Source organism: Cottoperca gobio, chromosome 7 (assembly GCF_900634415.1).
Source record: "Cottoperca gobio chromosome 7, fCotGob3.1, whole genome shotgun sequence".
In the NCBI taxonomy this organism is placed as follows: Eukaryota; Metazoa; Chordata; class Actinopteri; order Perciformes; family Bovichtidae; genus Cottoperca; species Cottoperca gobio.
This window is the reverse complement of record NC_041361.1, coordinates 14,319,215-14,337,465: the sequence shown is the minus strand read 5'-3', so window position 1 is coordinate 14,337,465 and position 18,251 is coordinate 14,319,215. Positions and strand designations below refer to the sequence as shown.

The window sequence follows — 18,251 nt, the reverse complement described above, 5'->3', positions numbered from 1 at the left end:
CCGTCAGCTTTACAGCACCCCTCCCCCGGACATCACTGATTCCCGGCCCCCCGGCCTCTCTCTCTCTCTCTCTCTCTCTCTCTCTCTCTCTCTCTCTCCCCCCCGGCTCCGGAGAGAGAGAGAGAGACGGGGCCCCCTAATGTCGGCGTGGACTGTTCTCAGTGCGGCAGCAGTCTGTGGCAATGTCAGCAACAACCCTAACCTGTCTTGAAACACAGTGGATTACATTTGTATATCTATACAACCAATGTGTTTATGATTAAATTGTTTATAGAGACCAACATTTTTTATATCTTCATAGATCAAACCAAATTGCACCAGATGATGCATTTCACTCTAAAAATCTTTCATGCTTTGTCAGATCTGTCCGCAACAAGCAAGCAACTTTTAAAATGCTGTTTTCCTAAATAGAGTTTAGATCGGGCTAGGCTATGCTAACACTGTAGCTGTACCATCAACAGTCAAAATAATCTAAATTAGGCATAAATACGGCAGCGTTGTGTTTGGAAAATGGGACATTAAGTTAATTCATCTGAAGGATTCACTGTAAGAGGCAAAACATATATCCATGTGCATAACACATGTGTACAAAGCTGTGACAAACAAGTACATTGTGACAGATATACAAAGAACTGTCAAGAACCCATGTTGTAGATAATGCAGGATGACCACCGCTACACCCAGCATCATCTGTGCTAAAGTGATGGAAGTATCAAAGAGTCCAACCTGATAAGAGATATCCGCACACTTAGATCTTTGATATGCTCTGATGATAAATAAGGTGTAACACTGCATAGACCTACGTGTGCAGATATCTTTTTATCAGTGAGAACCCATAATGGGAAAGGGATGGTAGTACTGACGATCCCACTGACAATTCTCTCCACTCTGCAGCACTTTGGTTTAAATGATGGCTTATAGAGCCTTTTCACTGAGACACAGACCTGTCAAAGCAGGAAAAGCACAGGTGTAACCTAAATGGTATTAATGATGGCTCCATTCCATTAAGTGTCCCAGTATATCAGTAAGTAAGCATGCACACTTCCAGAGCCCTGAAACGGGTTCATCTAAAAGCTTTTACAAGGTGAAAGGTGTCTTTTGCTTTGGTTCTTCGGTCTGTACCGTGTCCACAATATGTAATTTCACCCTTTTTTCTTTACAACATAGGAATCATCTCTGGAATATTGGTCCTGACTTTGTTCAGCTTGCAGTGTTTGGAGGGAAAGAAGGAGTCACAGGCCTGATAGGCAGAGTTTTATAATCTGGGGTGGGGGGGTTGGGGGGAGGGGTCTGTACTTGACAGTCTATGTGATGAGGAGACTTGTGATTTTAACAATCACCTCATCACTTGCTAACAAACAGTTGGCTGTTTACACACCCAGCAGAGCAGTATTAGCATTCATTTGGAGTCGTTTTTGTGGCCACTTGTTTAGTTAATTTGAAACTGCCCTTTTAGCGCTGTGTTTGGTCTACTCCTTAGGGAAATATCCAGCTTTTTAACTGCTAAATGCTCCACTCCTGTATTATTTTGCTGGTTCTCAGCTTTTTGGTGCAAGTAGCACACTGAGTATTTAGCAGTGACGGTGGAAGTATTCAGATCCTTTTACTTAAGTAGAAGTACTAATACCATACTGCATTAAAAATGTTATTGAAGCAAAACTATGTAAGTATAATCAAGAAAATGTACTGAAAGTATTACAAGTAAAAGTACTCAATGCAGAACAAATACTATTTTAATTAGATAGATAGATTAATTAATTAATATAATTAGATTATAGGTGGTGGTATTTTTAAACTTTTGTTGGACTGCAACTATTAAATATTTTCTTATTTGGATTAATCTGCTGATTACTTTCTTGATCAATTGAATGTTTGATTTGTGAAAATTCTGGTCAATTTATAGTACACATTTTAAATTGTTACAAATAAACTAAAATAATTAAAATAATTAAAACTAATCTTGAACTAACCAGTAACTCAAGATTTCAAAATATTGTAGTGAATAATACAAATAATATTTCCCTCTGAAATGTAGTGGAGTACAATCAGAAAGTTGCATGAAAATAAAAGACTCAAGTAAAGTACCACACATTTGCTTTTACATTTTTTACATAAAATTTAATTTAACTGACGCTTTTGTTCAAAGCAACTTTCAATAAGTGCAAACAATCATGAGGATAAAACTCAGAACAGCAAGAATCATGCAAGTACGTTCGCTTCAAATAGGTACAATCATTTAAGTGCAGAACAATAGCTTCAAATAAGTCAAATAAATGTAAGTGCAACATACAGAAATGAGAAAACAGATGGGTTTTCAGTCTGCAACGGAAGGTGTGAAGACTTTCTGCTGACCTGACATCAATGAGGAGCTCGTTCCGCCAGGCAAAATCACTTTACTTGTGTATAATCTATAGTACTACTTTGACTAAGATGGCATTCTTGCATCCGCCTTTGTTGCTTCTAAAAACAAAACACTTGATTTGGTACTGTTTCAGTCCACAGTCAACAGACTGCAGCTCAGTCCATCCCAACCACCCAGGGATTCCTCGATCAATGCTATGAATCATTCTTTTTATATTCCAGCCTGGTTTAAGATTTGTTTTTAAAGGTTTGTGAGGGTGTGATAGCGCTTTTTAACACAGTGTGTTTCTTTGATTGTCTCCATAGTGAAATGTTGCCTTGTTATCATGTTTATAATGCCTCTGTGCTGACGGCAGGGTTGTCAGTCGGCGGCTTGTCCGTCCGTAAGTCTTTCTGTTCGTCCCATTCTCATGAACGCAATATCACAGGATAGACTTGAGGGAATTTCTTAAAATCTGGCACAAACATCCACTTGTACTCAAAGATGAACTGGTTAGATTTGTGGGGCTCAAAGGTCAATTGTCACTGTGACCCAACAAAACACATTTTTGGCTATAACTCAAGAATTCATATGCTAATTATGACAATTTCACACCGATGGCTAATAGGATAAAATTATGAAGTGATGACATTTTGGACAGACATAGGTTGGCGGAGGCATACAACATGGTAATACGAGTGTTAAATCTATTAGTGTTTGGTGTTTGTCTAGAGTCACGCTGCACAATTGAACATCTTGTAAACAGAAGTCACATGCACCGTGAGTATCTTGTTTATTAGACACAGTTGTTAACCTCCTTCGGCGGCAGGGAGATCACAACACACACACCTTTTAACTAAGCTAAGTATGATGGTATCACTCTATATATGGTGTTACTCGATGTAAAAAAACACACTGTGATGTTATGATGTAGTTAACAATTACTTCACAAGTATTTTCCTCCTAACAAACTGCCACAATAAAGAGGTTTTTTCTTGAACCAGCAACATATTTCATGATGTGATTGAGGGACCACCTCCTGATTCATATGGTTACACATAGGGGGGCACAGTATAGATGCTTCTCATAACCTCCTGCTGAGGGATGTTTAGGGACCCATCGGAGGGAGGAGTGAGAGAGGAGGGATCAGACCAGTGGAATTGGGAGCAGGGTGATGATGACGTGGTTTTTGTTATTTCCACTGTCCCCTCTCGGGGGTCTTGCCAGCAGCACATCAGTGTTTGGACAAGCCAACAGACAGGAAATAGATGTGACAACACACTCCAGCTGTGCAAAGCATTTTTCACTCCGCAGTGGGGGAACCAAAGTCATTCTCTTCTTATTATTCATTATACAGGATTACATAAGAGTCAATTATGTTATGTCACCGTTTTTTTAAGGGGTGCAGGGGTGGGACAAAATAACATTTTACAATATAGTGAAGCCCAGTACATCAACACGACAAACTGTACAGATTAATATGTTATTTGTTTATCATTAAGATTTATCATTTAGTCCATAAATTGTCAAAAAGTGAAAAATCACTTAATCTTCTAATTCAAAAACAAAAAGGAGTTAAATTCACAGCCGTATGAAAGCAGCACATCTTAACAATGTCTGGGGATGGTTTGTGCTCGATGGATGACAAACAGTTAATTTATTCTTCAAATGATTGACATTTAAAAAGCTTTACAAAATGTTGTTTATTTCAGGACGCTCCTATAGGATTGCATTGTATTTGTGTTTGTGTTTTGTTTTGTAGTATTTTGATATAACTTGTCAGTAGAATAATAAATGATTTAGTGGCATCCCATGCTGAGTGGTTCCCATCATGCCTCCATTCAGTAAAAGATTACTGTTCTGTATTAATCACATGAAGTTGATTACTTTGAGTATTAACAGTAATAGTTAAACTGTGATTAACATAACTCCATTAGTTCACTGGGATTCAGCATTATGTAGCCAGTGATTTTATATCTTTACATCCTCTGTCTCTGATCACTGTGCGATCTCTCTCCCCCTCTGCAGCCTCAGGCTTGTAAGGGAACTGGCCCAGCCCCCCCTTCCACCCTAACATCCCACTGTGTCGCACAACTACATCGTCCTTTCCCTGCTGTGGCCATCCCATGGAGAGTGCACGCCCACCCAGATAGGATGCCTGCCTTGCCCGACGTCCTGCATCCCCTCCTGCCCATCACCACCTCCTCCTTCTCCTCGCGTGTACCTGCTCTTGCCAACAGTTCCTTGCAGCCCCCCAGGCTCCGCCCTGCCCCGCACCAACATGGTGGATGAGGTATCCACCATGAAGGATGACGTCATCAACGCCAACACGCTGGCTTGGCTGGTCTGCTCGGGCTTGTCCATCCTGGCCAACACTTGGAGCATCCTTAGCGTCAGTGCCAAGCAGAAAAAGTGGAAGCCGCTGGAGTTCCTCATCTGCACGCTGGCGGGGACGCACATCCTAAACATGGCCATCCCCATCACCATGTACTGTGTCATATCGCTGCGCCGTCAGCACTCCAACTACGAGTGGAACGAGGGTCTGTGCAAGGTGTTTGTCTCCACCTTCTACACTCTCACATTGGTCACTTGCTTCTCCGTCACCTCGCTCTCTTATCACCGCATGTGGATGGTGCGCTGGCCTGTAAACTACAGGTAAGACACTTGAGTCTTGTGTATGCCCGTTCAGATTATGCTCTCAATTTTGTTGGTACCATTTTTAATGGGTCATTTCATCCAAATTATAAACTCATGTTTTGTAGTGTGGTTTTCAGGTATCCGTCTCTGTGATTTCTGCATTCCTCAATACAATAAATGTGAAAGCAATGTTGTCTGTGATGCTCACAGCAGTCAAAATGTTATTTAAAATTGTACAGCAACATTTCTATCCAGACACAATGTTCTGGTTACTCTGGATAATCAAAATACTTTTCTGTCAACAGTTTTATTGGAACTACTTTCTACTGAAGAAATATTTGCAATGAAAGCTGTTGAAGGTGTGTCTGTGTATTGTCTGCATGACCGGATACTACTGGAGGAAAATGACAAAATATGTATAACTTATTTGTAATTTAAGGGGAACAAACCCTTTATTCTGTAAACATGTAAGTAAAGTAACATTAATCTGTGTTTTACTAAACTAGATACTGTAGATACCTTTTTTATAGATTCTGATCAGGTTATAGTGCTTTGCCTTTTTTACATTCAAACAGACATTTTTCTATAATTCTTAGAAATATAATTTGGAAAAAGACATTTTAAATCTTAACCTTTTGCGAGGCTTTCCATAAACACAAAATCTTCCAAAGCCACCCCGAAAGTCAACATTCTGACATTTTAAGCTGCACTTCTGAGCAGATCCCTCAGATGGGATGGGGACGCAGTTTAGATTAGTGTCACTCGTCAGCCTGTTTACCTCAGTTTTTGAGAGGAATGCTCAGCATCAGGTGAAACGTCTCCTGCCAACACATCTGCTGGTTGCAGTTATTTGGGGTAACACCATGTAAAACCCTCCAGACTGAGCATCTGCCAGATCTTCCAGCTTTATTCGGCTTCACACAACAAGTGAAATTACTAAGTAACACTGAATAATAAAGATCAGGTTCACCTCACATAAACACTCTGCTGCAGTAACACCATTTCGGTCTTGCTAGACTCCCAAGACATCTGCTGTTCACACGTAATCAGATGTTCTGAACAACATCGCTGCTTCCTTTGAAACAAGATTTTGATGCTATTTCTGTCTGTACCCAGGGATGCACAAGTGCTGCTTCAACATAACCTGTTCTGATGATTATTAAGAAGCAGCCATTATTTTCTTCTCATAGGATCCACAATCACATTCAATGATCAATATGCTAGTTTATCAGTTGTAGCTTAAGGACATCTTACCTTCTTATTCATGGGTCATTTCTGGTCATCAGGCGCAGAAAAATCCCATGGCAGATGAAAGTACCAGAGAAACTAATTATGTGGTAAAGATCAGATTTGTGTTGTCTCGCTCTTCCTCCCCTGCTAAAAAGAAAAGTGATTTTACTTCCTGTGACATCAGGCCTGCAGATGCTTGGCCTACATTCAGCTTGGCCAATTTTGTAGATAAGCAGACGCTCAAATAAGATATGCAAACATTTTAAATCTATGCTCAATCTTGGTATCTATATTGCTTGTGCAGCTGTCATTATTGGCTGATGCCCACACAGAGATATCAGGCCTTACTTAAATGCTTTTATCTCCTGGATCTGGTTTCTCACTCATCTGACTGTTCTCTCTCATCTTCTGTCTGGAAACATTGACTTTTCCTCTCAGCAGCTCCTCTTCTGGTTTCCAAGTCACTTTTAACAATGCTACGGTGGAGTGATAGCTCAGGCGATGCACCGTGTAATTGCTGTTCATCTTTCATTTAAATCGCTCCACGTTCGCCCTGCTGAGGTAGCATGGTTGCCTTGTCTCTGACATTAACACGCACCGAAGGCCTGAATTATGAATTCCAACCTTGTACTTCAGCAGCTGTTCTCATCATCCTGTGCTCTGTATCTCTTAGGAGCTTTTCCCCCTCACAACGCTCTCTCTCTCTGGTAATAGATTCAAGCATGGTGACATAACTTCTCCATCATATGTACCCCAGGCACATTCAGGAAAGGCTAGCATAATTACTCACAGTGACAACAAGACCTACTTGTCTTTGCACAAAGCCATAGTGTAAAGACAGAGGCTACTGCTGCCCCCTCTGTGCCACTCATATTGTGTCAGAGCATGTAAGCTAATGCCTTACTTGTAGCGCTGGGCAATTATCAATATTATATCGATATCCTGATATGAGACTACATATCGTCTTAGATTTTGGGTATCATAATATGGTATAAGTATATAGAGGAGATGCACTTATATATGTAGCCAGTGCTCCTTCAGATGACTTTGTTGAGAGGAAGACGAGGATAGGCGACAAGTACTCTGGCTCTCTTAAGGGAGATCTTTTGGGCTTCCTATCAAAACGGCTCCTGGAGAACTGACACTTAATATTGAGTATTGACTGTTTTCCTTCCTAACGTAAATGAAGCACGAGAAATACATTTATGTAAACTGTCTACATTTACCTTGTTATTATATCAACTCTTAAAGGAGGCTAATTTATACATGCTAGACTGAAGTGACAATACAATTTAAAACATTTCAAAAGCCATGTACTAGACTGTATCTACGTCGTGTACAAGCTAGAAAAAGGGTTGGCTATGATTTAAACCGCTCAACAGTGCTTTAGGTGCAACTGTTTCGGTAGGATGGCACAGTATATCGTCAAGTTATGGAAATGAGAACACCAGTAACTGCCTGCCATATTTTCAGATGTTACAAACCTTGAAAGTGCCACACCGCTAGAGGACACAAACGCATTCAGAAATTGCTCGACTGTAACAATTACTTGGAGGTGAGAGGAAATACAAATCTCTTCGTGCTGAAATAGACCTAAATGACAAATAGACCGAGGGATGTGAGAAGCAATCTTTTGCCATCAGCAAAGCATTGATTTCCTTCCATTCAACTCCAGTTTATCTAAGTGATGACTCTGTGGGTTGCGCTTTTTTAGCTTAAATATTCCAGGTGCAGATCGGCTCCTTATATGATGTATTTTATAAAGGTTCTTTGCTGTTGACTTTCTCAGACATATTTAATCACCATATAAAATACAACTGTACTGTCAGACCCAGACTTAGTGTCCATTTGAATTATTTATTGCAACATATTGTGAGTGCACACACAGGTGAGTGGTGTAAATTGGTGTAACTCAATGTGCTGTAAATACTATTAGGGGCCCACCTATCATCTATTTTATTCATTTATTTTTTACAGGTTTTTTTTTTTTAAATGTATTTTTTGAAGTTTTGAAACATTTATGCATATACTTTCAGTATTACTGTAGTTGTCCAAGCACCTGCACTCCTGTTTGTGTCAAAGATCCTAGCAGAAGTAATACCGGGACTTTTCAGATCCACCAGTATCTGAGTCAAGGTCCACCAATGAGCTACAGGACTGACAGTTTGGCAGTTCCACTTACTAATTCAAATGTGTGGTTCTGCTTCCAGGTTGAGTAACACCAAGAAGCAGGCGGTGCACACAGTGATGGGAATCTGGATGGTCTCCTTCATCCTGTCCACTCTTCCAGCAGTGGGCTGGCACGACACCAATGAACGCTTCTACACCTCTGACTGCCGATTCATTGTGACGGAGATCGGTCTGGGCTTCGGCGTGTGCTTTCTGCTGCTGATCGGTGGAAGCGTGGCCATGGGTGTGATCTGCATCGGCATCGCTCTCTTCCAGACCTTTTCAATTCAGGCGGGCCACAAGGCTGACAAAAACAAGTTCAATGTCCCCACCATAGTAGTGGAGGACGCCCAGGGGAAGCGCAGATCATCCATCGATGGATCGGAGCCTCTCAAGACGTCACTGCAGATCACCTACCTGATCAGTGGAATCGTCTTTATCTATGACTTCCTGACCGGCTTCCCCATACTGGTGAGTAAACTACCTAAACATGAATGCAGTTAATGATGGAGATGGTCTAAGAACCAAACAGTTGTGTATCACCAAGGGCTCCGTCATATCGGCTATTAACCTAACTTCAGTCGATAAAAAACACTGCCTGCCCAATTGGAGGTATTTCCAAAACTCTCAAAGAATCTTCTGATCATTCGGATCAAAACATATTTTGTCTTCTGCACGATTAAAAAAATATTGTTCACTTGTTTCCCAAGTTGCAACTTTCCTAATCCAAACAAACATGGTAGCTGCAAGTCTCCTTACTTGTTTCATTTGATGAAAGAAAAATATAAATGCATTATTATATATGCAAATATAAAATAATGGTTTTATAAATAATTGTTCCAGGTTTTCAAACTTTCAGTTTTGGTGACCTGTTGCGCAATTATAGCCTCAGGGAAACATTTAAAAAGATGTCCTGACCACTTTGCAGTGTAGCATTAAACCTGACAAAATAAATTCATATGATCGTTTGTACACAAATACACCGCTTGTGTTAAGATTATAACTTATAGCTAGTCCCTGAGTAATAACTGTATGTATGGCATTTTTCCTATTAGTTTTTCAGATGGTGTGTGTGTGTAGACTCTTTGCTTAGGGTGGGGGAGGGTTAGTCTTGAGAGTCTTTTATCCACTGTAGCTCCTGTAACCATACCATACTGTTTTATAAATGACATGAACTTAAATGTTTCTGCTCATCTGGGTTTGTAAGTAGGTCAGGCTTAGTGTGTGGTGTGTGTTTGTGTCTGTACAGTCTACGTCAGGGGTGGGGAACCTTTTTCCTAACAAGGGCCATTTTATTTTTTACAACATCCTTCGAGGGCCATACTAATTATTGAACTCATAACCTCTGCAATTTGTTTTTAAGGCACAGTCCATTCATTTCCCCTTTCTTTTATACTGTGCAAAATATCAACTTTTTTTATCCCTGTATCTTTCTGTTTTATCAAAAATCAGCAATCCTTTATTAGTCCCACAACTGGGGACATTTATTTAGTCACAGCAAAAGAACATATGAAGTAAAGTGGCAGTACACAATAATTAAATAGAATAAAAATAATTTAAGTACCAAGTGGTTGATAGAACATAAAGTGAGTATTGCACATGGCAGTGATAAATGCACAGCAGTGGTGGAATAGTCTGTTCTTGGTGTGGTGGTCTACCTCTCTATCTGTCCATGTTTGTATGTTACGCTCTGGAGAGAGCTGCTTGTTGGGCCAAACTCCGCCAAAGAGCGTTAACTTTATCCAAACGCACTCGTCCTTTCAGCTCATGCAGTTTGGCATGTTTCAGGCAGTAATGACACTCAAGATTATTTTTCATCACCAAGCGTGTCCGCACAAACTAGACACACTGGCCTTTTACTTCCACAAATAAATAATAGTTCGTCCATTTCTCCTGGAAAGTGTGACATTCCGCATCCAGTTTTCTCTGTTCTACACTCGCCATGCTGCGTTCACTGACGTCGTCAATGACCGTCTCGTTTAATATTTAAGTTTTTTGACATGACGTGACCACGTGATGACACGTTCCGCTCGTGTTGTGTTCAAGGACCCTGACCTTGGCCAGGAAAAACAGTCAGTCGCCCCATTTATTCTATTGGCGTCTAGATTTATTTGTTGTTTTTTTCTAGTGGATATTTTTGCTTGCGTTTATGAATTACCTCGAGGGCCGGATCAAATGGTCTCGCGGGCCGTATAGGTTCCCACCCCTGGTCTACAGTGTCTCTGCTGGAGGAGGTAAGGGGTGCTGATTGAATTCTGTCTATAATAATACCAATAATAATAGCAGTGATAAGAGTAAAAAGAAGAATTTGTTTGCCAAGACAATTAGAAAAATCTCCAACCGTGTAATTTATCCCAGAGTGTGACATAATGTGTATAATATGTCCCAGGTACAGGTCACAATTAAGCACGGGAATCACCCTGTGCTTGTTGTGTTTTAGGGAACTCCAGGCTTTAAAAACTTCCCCCTACTTCCTAGGGAAACTGATCCTTCCAGTGCATTTTCAGGGTGTGAAGGAGCAAGGTCTGTTTCAATGTGTCGCCATTTGGTTTGTAAATTCCACCCTCAGGTTCTCATTCATTTTTAAACAAGTCAAGTTTTTGGTTGTCGATGCAGACTTGAGAGTCTGTGGAAGGCTCGAGGCTTATTGCTTGTGATGCAGCCAAAGCAGCCAGCCTGTCCTCTTAAAAACAAGTCACCATGGTAGAGCCATGTTTTTCCATAAGGAGGAGGTACTGATGTTTTTGTTGTTGTAGCAAGTAGGCTACCGTCTACTCATATTTAAGCCACATGGATTACAGTTTGAATACTTTAACTGCAAGTAGGGCTGGGCGATATAACCATATGAAAATCTTATACAATTTTCTATATTGTTTCTGTCACAATGTGGAAAAACAGCAGTCTGAATGGCTTTACGGCATTATTCACATCACGGACGGCGCTTCACGTTCGAGTGAAGCTGGAGCGAAGCATGGAGGTGTTTTGCTGACATGGAAGCCTAACCAAAAGAGGAGCTCTTTTCTAAACGGGGGGTTACTTCTGTTGTTTGGTCATGGTTTTGGGACAAGAAGTCAGAGTCGGACATCCTTATGCTTCATATAGACTATAGCGTATTTATTTATTGATTCAATTACCAGAAGAAAACATGCTATATCGTGATGTATATCATTATTGAGATATGAAATGACCTAATCTCCGGGATAGAAGATTTTGGCCCTATCGCCATACAGCCCTAACTGCAGGTGTCTATGTTAATGATGAAGGTTTTGTTATATGACATTTGACTCGTATATGGTATCACTCCTAAGTGGGAGAACATTATGTGCGTCAAAGCGTCAGTTTATATATAATGCATTGCCTAAGTTCTGGTATCATTTGTACCAGCCATCTGTTAGTAGTCATTTTTACATTAGGACCTTTTTTAATGAAGTGTTGTACACCTAAGGCAAGCAGGCAAACAGAAACTTAGGCAGCACTAACTGCACAAGCCTTTAATGCTGAAATCTTAAGGAAGATAACTAGTACCGCTTACACTGGAGAAATCTGTTAGTGGTCATAAATAGCTTCAATTCCAGCAATGATTTAGCAGAAACACTTCACATCCTTGATGTTGTTGGAGCCCATCGCAAACCTCAAAGGAATGTGGCCATTTGAGTGATAATAACATTGCACAACGGCATTATACTGCTTATATCAATGTTTGTCTTCATGATACTAATAGTCAACCTCGAAAAATACTTATTTTACTCTTTAGCTTGTCCAAAATGAGCTCTTGCCCTACAACAAGGCACATGTAGGGTCCTCGCTGGGAGTGTGCACCAAAGAGGAATGTGAATAAAGGTTTAGAGACTGAATTAATTCTGAATTATTAAATCTTTGCTGGTAAGAGCAATTACTCAGCACTGATAAGCTCACAGGTCTTTAGGCGCCACAGCTGCTGTTTGTTGTTCAAAAAGAATCAGAACAATGGGAAATGTTTTTTTAAGCGTACGATAAAACATGACCACTGGAAATGTTTTTCTGTGGTTATTGTGTGCTGCTTAAGTTGTGTGTTTTACATATTTAAGGTTCAACCATAGTAACCCTCTATATCTATACTGAGGATCAGGATCAGAGGGGAAACCGCATTCTTGTTGCTTCACAAGCTGGAAGTTGATTTGAAAGTACAGTGGTGTAACACTTTTACATCAACATCCTGTTATGTTTCTGTGCATAACAGAGAGGGTAGTGTGGTACTGATGAAAGATCTTTGTGCAGTGAAAGAAACATCTAAAGTTCTGCCAGCCGTCTGTGTGATCCGATGTAATGAGCTATTTAAATGCATGGAAAACAAGAGCATTACTGACGCGCAGATATATGAACAGAACAGAATAGAACCGCCATATAATACATGCAAAACCAAACAAAGAGCCAGTTCATAAACTACTTATAGTCCCAGCATTTTTATATGAAAGTAATGAAAGCCGTTATGAGATTTTCTCTTTAAATAAAAAAAACATAGATTTGTTTATCTAAGAAATCACACACCAACCCTCCGTATATAACTCCTAGCAGCAGCAGTAGTTACATCACTACCACTTCAAAGTGTCTCGTAGTAAAGGTCATCCAGGTCATTGGATGTCACTTTGTTAAATATCCTGTTAACCATGCAAGAGTTTATATTTACAGGTTAAAACACACAGCACTACTGATAAAAACCTCTCTTAAGCTTTCTAAAGAACAAAATAAGTACCCGTCGGCGAACATGTAAATGAACGTTTCTATTTCCTGCCCAGGAACTGCAGATGGAAATGAGCTAATAGCTACATCTGGCATAACATTTCTTCTCTTTTTGAGATGAATGCTTTTCATGCATGGTCCTTGTTTAATAAAGACGAATAACAATCGTAACCTAGATTTTGAAAGTGTGTTGAAAATCAGCAGATGATGTGTGCAGATAGAAAGAAGACCTACAGGGTCTTTTGTTGTCTCTACTGTCTTTGCTTTACCTGGCAGGTTTTAGATCAGGTCAGATCAGTAGGCAAACATCAATATCAGAGACTTCACAACTTCATCAAGGGACGTAGTGCTGCTGCTGTATGGCTGCTGCTCGAGTTCAAGGTGAGGAAGTGACACCCGAGATAATGAATTGTACTTAATTGACTTAATCAATCTGGTCAGTGCTTTTGGCCCGGTGCATTAAGGATGAGGATAAGACTCCTTTAATGATCAGATAATGCAATCCGTTGCTTCACGAAGGTTGATAACTCATATTAGCTCTAATGCTCGTTGTAAAAAGTGGTCGTGAATGGGACATGGATTTGCTTTTAGGTACACAATATAAAATATCTAGTTCATGCTGTATATTTATATCGGGAGTTTACATGCTGCATAGGATTAATCTGACGATTGCGGTACATAGTCAGTGTTCAGTCATGATGTGAATACACATTCCGCTCACATTTGATCATACTTTGAACTCGGCCCACTTTGAAAGGCAGCACAAGGAAGGCTGAAAGTATTAGTCGTTTAATCAATTAGTTAATCAACAGAAAGATATCTGCCGACACTTTTAATAAGCAATTCATTTTTTAGTCTTCCTGCATTCTAGCTTCTGAAATGTGAGGATTTGCTGCTTTTCTCTGTTTTGTATCATTATAAATTAAATATTCTGTGATGATTTTTTGTAAATGAAATGATTCATTAATTAAAAGAATAATTAACAGATAAATTGATAAAGAAAATAATGATTAGTTGCAGCACCAGTTCAAATATTGACAGCGGCAAAACGACGGCCATTGTATTTATCCTGTGTGTACTGTATGTGGCAACAGGCTGCTGGTGGAACAGGTTCGTACCGGAGCTAGGACTGGATCTGAGCCACCATGCTTAGAATTTTGCGCTCTAAATTAGGCCTGAACAATATATCGCATCAACATCGCCATAGCAATGTGAACACATGCAATAGCAGAGGACTCAATGTGGGTCATGGTCTGAACAGGCTGATCAGGTTGATCAAGTTTTGCATCTATTCTTGTCTGGTCTGAAATTAATTCTCATTTATTTGTTTCCTGGTTACACCTGTGCTAACTGCTGGTCCTGTATGTGTGTTGCTTTGAATATCTTAACTCATGTTTTTTGAAATTGCAATATATATCGCAAAAAACTAAAGAATCGTAATATCACATTTTTCCAAAATCGTTCAGGCCTACTCTCAATGGACGCTCGGCTTGTGCTGAGTGCCTGCTGAGAGCACTATAGTTTGACTGTTAGAGAACAGAGGCTGTGGTGTTGGAGAAAGTATCTCTTAAGGGTTCTAACAGAGACACTTCTCATGGAAGATCTTTCACTGAACAACACGTAAAGCTCAGGTTCTGTCATCTGGATCTGAACTAAAATAATTAATAAATAATGTATTAACTGTGTTCAGGACTAAATATAAACTAGCTGAATGGGTTTTAATGAGACTATAGAATGTAGTCCTCACCATACAGAATAATAGCTGATTATGTTTCTTCTAACCTTCCCCTGCCCAGGTGGTGAGCTTTGCCAGTCTGAAGTTTGACCGCTCCTACAACTGGATGGTGTTGTGCGTGCTGTGGTGCTCCATCGCCCAATCCATCCTGCTGCCCATGTTCCTCTGGGCTTGTGACCGCTATCGGGCTGACATTCGCATGGTGTGGGAGAAGTGTGTCGCCATCATGTCAAACGACGACGTGGATGAGGGTAAGACACTATCAGACGTCTCCCTTCTGTCCCGCCTTCTTTCCCCCTCCTCTTCACCTGTGAATGTGGACGATGATTTCTATTACCTAAGACAGGGTTTGGAGACAGAGAGTTGTTAGTGTTAAGATGTTTTCTGGACTGTCTTTGCTCATAGGTATTACAGTGACCATTGTGATTTATCAACCTAAATAGCTTTGTCTCTTAGCCTGAGGAGTAGTTGCGTGGGGAAATTGAGGGCAGGAAGGGAACAGAGGTCAGACATGCTGTTAAATTATTACTGAGAATCCATTGGTCCTGATAATAAACGTGCTTAACGTTTTTCTATGTCAGCAGGAAAATGCATGATTACATTTCTGTAGCCAAGTACAGCAGAGCAGTATATACAAATATGGCTGTAGTTTGGACATATTTGTTCTTTAGACAGCTGAGAAGTGGTTTTAGGGAGTTTCAATGAATGTATTGACAGTATTTTCTTGTCACCAGCCACCTTTCCAGCACAGAGGGTCAGAGTTTCATAGAGTTTTGAAGGAAGATCATATCTTCCTTGTTTCTACCTCATGAGGTTTAAATTGCTTCTCGACTCTGGAGCACCCATGATTACCACAGCTTTACACCCTCACCTTGTGTGACTGCTTTGCTTTATGTTCTAAATATTAAACTATGCATTTACAGTCTGTCACTGCCATTTATTTTTGCTCAGATCAATCAAGTTAAGCCAGGCTCTACATATTAATTGTTGATGAAAACTATGCCCAGTCTGTTTGTCTCATTAATATTTGCCTGACCCAATCCTGTGAAGGTATGATACAGGATGACCTCAATATATTATATACCTACCATGGCCTATCAAAATAATACATAATAATAAATAAAATATATGTTAATAATAAAATAAAGAAATATATATACAATAATTTAACATAACTGACCTTTTTACAATAAGGAATCATGAGTTTGGTTGTTTGTGGGCTACATGTTTCTTAAAGTATTATACATATTTAGTTTCTTGTGAATGATCATTATTACTTATTTTGTTGTAGTGTGAGGTCTGAGATCAGTGGTCAAATGTTATCATGTGACCTATCATGTGACCTATCATGTGACCTTTGTTGTCAGGAGATGAAACTGAAGTGACAAGTGTCCGTTTAATGCAACATTCTGTACTAAAATATATTTTATATTTTCTGTGTTTTTATACGTGATGTGTACTTTATAAAATGCTTTACTTTACGATGCTATGAGATTGATGTTACTACAAAAACAAACAAACACATTTTTTTTTACCTTGCAGGACGTTTGCACTCCATTGCATTTAAACTGGGCGATCTTCCTCTAAAACAAAGCCCTAGCACGAGAGGATGATACAATAAATGGTTCCCCATTTATTTCTTAGGATCCAGAGCGAAACTGGAACGATTGCAGTAAAAATTAAAAGCACTTTCATGTCAGTATGATGGTCATATTTCCCTCAAGTCACAGAGGGATACACCCAGGTTTTTTTCTGGAAACACAATTGAAATAGGTATTTAATTTAAGTTTTTGTTTTTGTTTGTTTTCATTTATTTTTCTCTGTCTGATGTGGACTCTCTCATACCGGTCAGATTATAATGATATGAAGAGCAAAGCAGTATATATTTTAAGACAGAAGTCTAAATTAAACTGCACTTAGTAAATATCTGATTAAAAATAAAAAGAGAAACGAAAGTAGTCCAAGACTTGTCTTTCATCACAGAAATATAAATATATTCCAACGGGACTTCCAAGGAATTATAGACACTTCAACAAAATTTGTTCCCAAATTAGGTCACATGATAATCATAAAAAATGCTTGTGGACTTTGTCCATGACCAGATCTCCACAATTCATACAAACTGATGACGGTAATGATTCCTGTCTTTTTTTCTATTGGCACTGTTTAAACTCCACCCGATCTGAACCCCCTCTCTCCTGTTTCTAACCCTCCAAACCTTTTGATCCTCTCCTCTCGACATCCTCCCTGATAACTGCTCGTTGTTCAGCAGGAGCCATAAAACCACACAGGCCAGGCCATATTCTGTGGGATAATTAACACTGCCAGTTCTCTGCTTTTTTTCCAGAGGGCTTGCCATGTATAACTCATCACAGTTGTATGTATAAGGATTGTTTCCTGTTTTCCCAAAGCTACTGACTTGCATGCAAAGCTGCCTGTGCAAATAGCTACTTTCATCTTTCATCTTTTTAGCCAACATTTTCCTCCAAGATCAGCATTTTACACCCATCTCCAATTGATCTTTAATGAACATAAATGCAGTAATTGGGAAAATAAACTTGGTAGATGGGTATCTATACAGTAATAACACGTGATAGTGTTTGTATGAGTGTAAGACCTGTACCTTAAAATAACTATTTGGCAACTATTATCTGAATTCAAAACCAATCTGGGGATTTTTTTTTTTATCCCCTTTTATTAATTCTTTTATTTTTTTAAAAATCTAAACCTCATATTCCAGAGCAGACCCGTAGGCTAAGTCAACAAATCGGAGAACAATTGAACTTGAAGTCTCTCTTATCTATTCGTCTGTCTGTCTGTCTGTCTTGTGTATTGAGTTCGTTGCTCTCTAATCCTGACGCTCGTGCTTTTCTGCACTTTGCAGAAAACAGCCAAGATGGAGGAATTCATGCCGACTTAATATATGACAGACCATATGACTATAGCTCGGCGCCTGAAATCGTGACGGTAGACCGTAAAGCCAAGTATGAATTCTCAACCTTAGAAAGGGGGGTTCCGCAAGGGTATCCATTGAGGGAACAACAGGAAGATAAAATGCAGTATTTGCAGGTATATTTTTTTATTGATTTTCTTCATTTCTTTTACTTGATCAATTGAACTATTATTAAATGACACTGTGCATGGTGAAGTGGCCTTGTTGGCCTTGCTTGAATTTTCTAGAATCATCAGACATTTTGTTATGCTATCTCTGCCAGGAATGCTACAGATTTTTTTGTCTTTTTTACCTGAATCAAAAATACACTCTAGCTGACTTATGTTTGGTAAATATGACCATCTGCAGTCCCATCAACATGTTAGATGTGCTTCATTTATCGACTAGTGTTCACTTGCCATGGCCCTATTTTATTAGAGTGTTATTTTGTAAGAGGGTAAGAGTTTAGTACTGACTTACCTTCTGCA

At 39.5% G+C, this 18,251-nt stretch overlaps 1 protein-coding gene across 1 annotated transcript in view; it reads left to right on the top strand.

The window, feature by feature from the left end:
* Positions 1 to 18,251, top strand: part of gpr153 (G protein-coupled receptor 153) — a 34,039-nt gene that overhangs the window by 10,922 nt on the left and 4,866 nt on the right. The window contains exons 2-5 of the mRNA XM_029436314.1: positions 4,370 to 4,996; positions 8,419 to 8,848; positions 14,893 to 15,082; positions 17,716 to 17,900. Coding sequence (XP_029292174.1) covers positions 4,623 to 4,996; positions 8,419 to 8,848; positions 14,893 to 15,082; positions 17,716 to 17,900 — 1,179 coding nt within the window. The 5' untranslated portion in view covers positions 4,370 to 4,622. The remainder of the gene's footprint in view (positions 1 to 4,369; positions 4,997 to 8,418; positions 8,849 to 14,892; positions 15,083 to 17,715; positions 17,901 to 18,251) is intronic.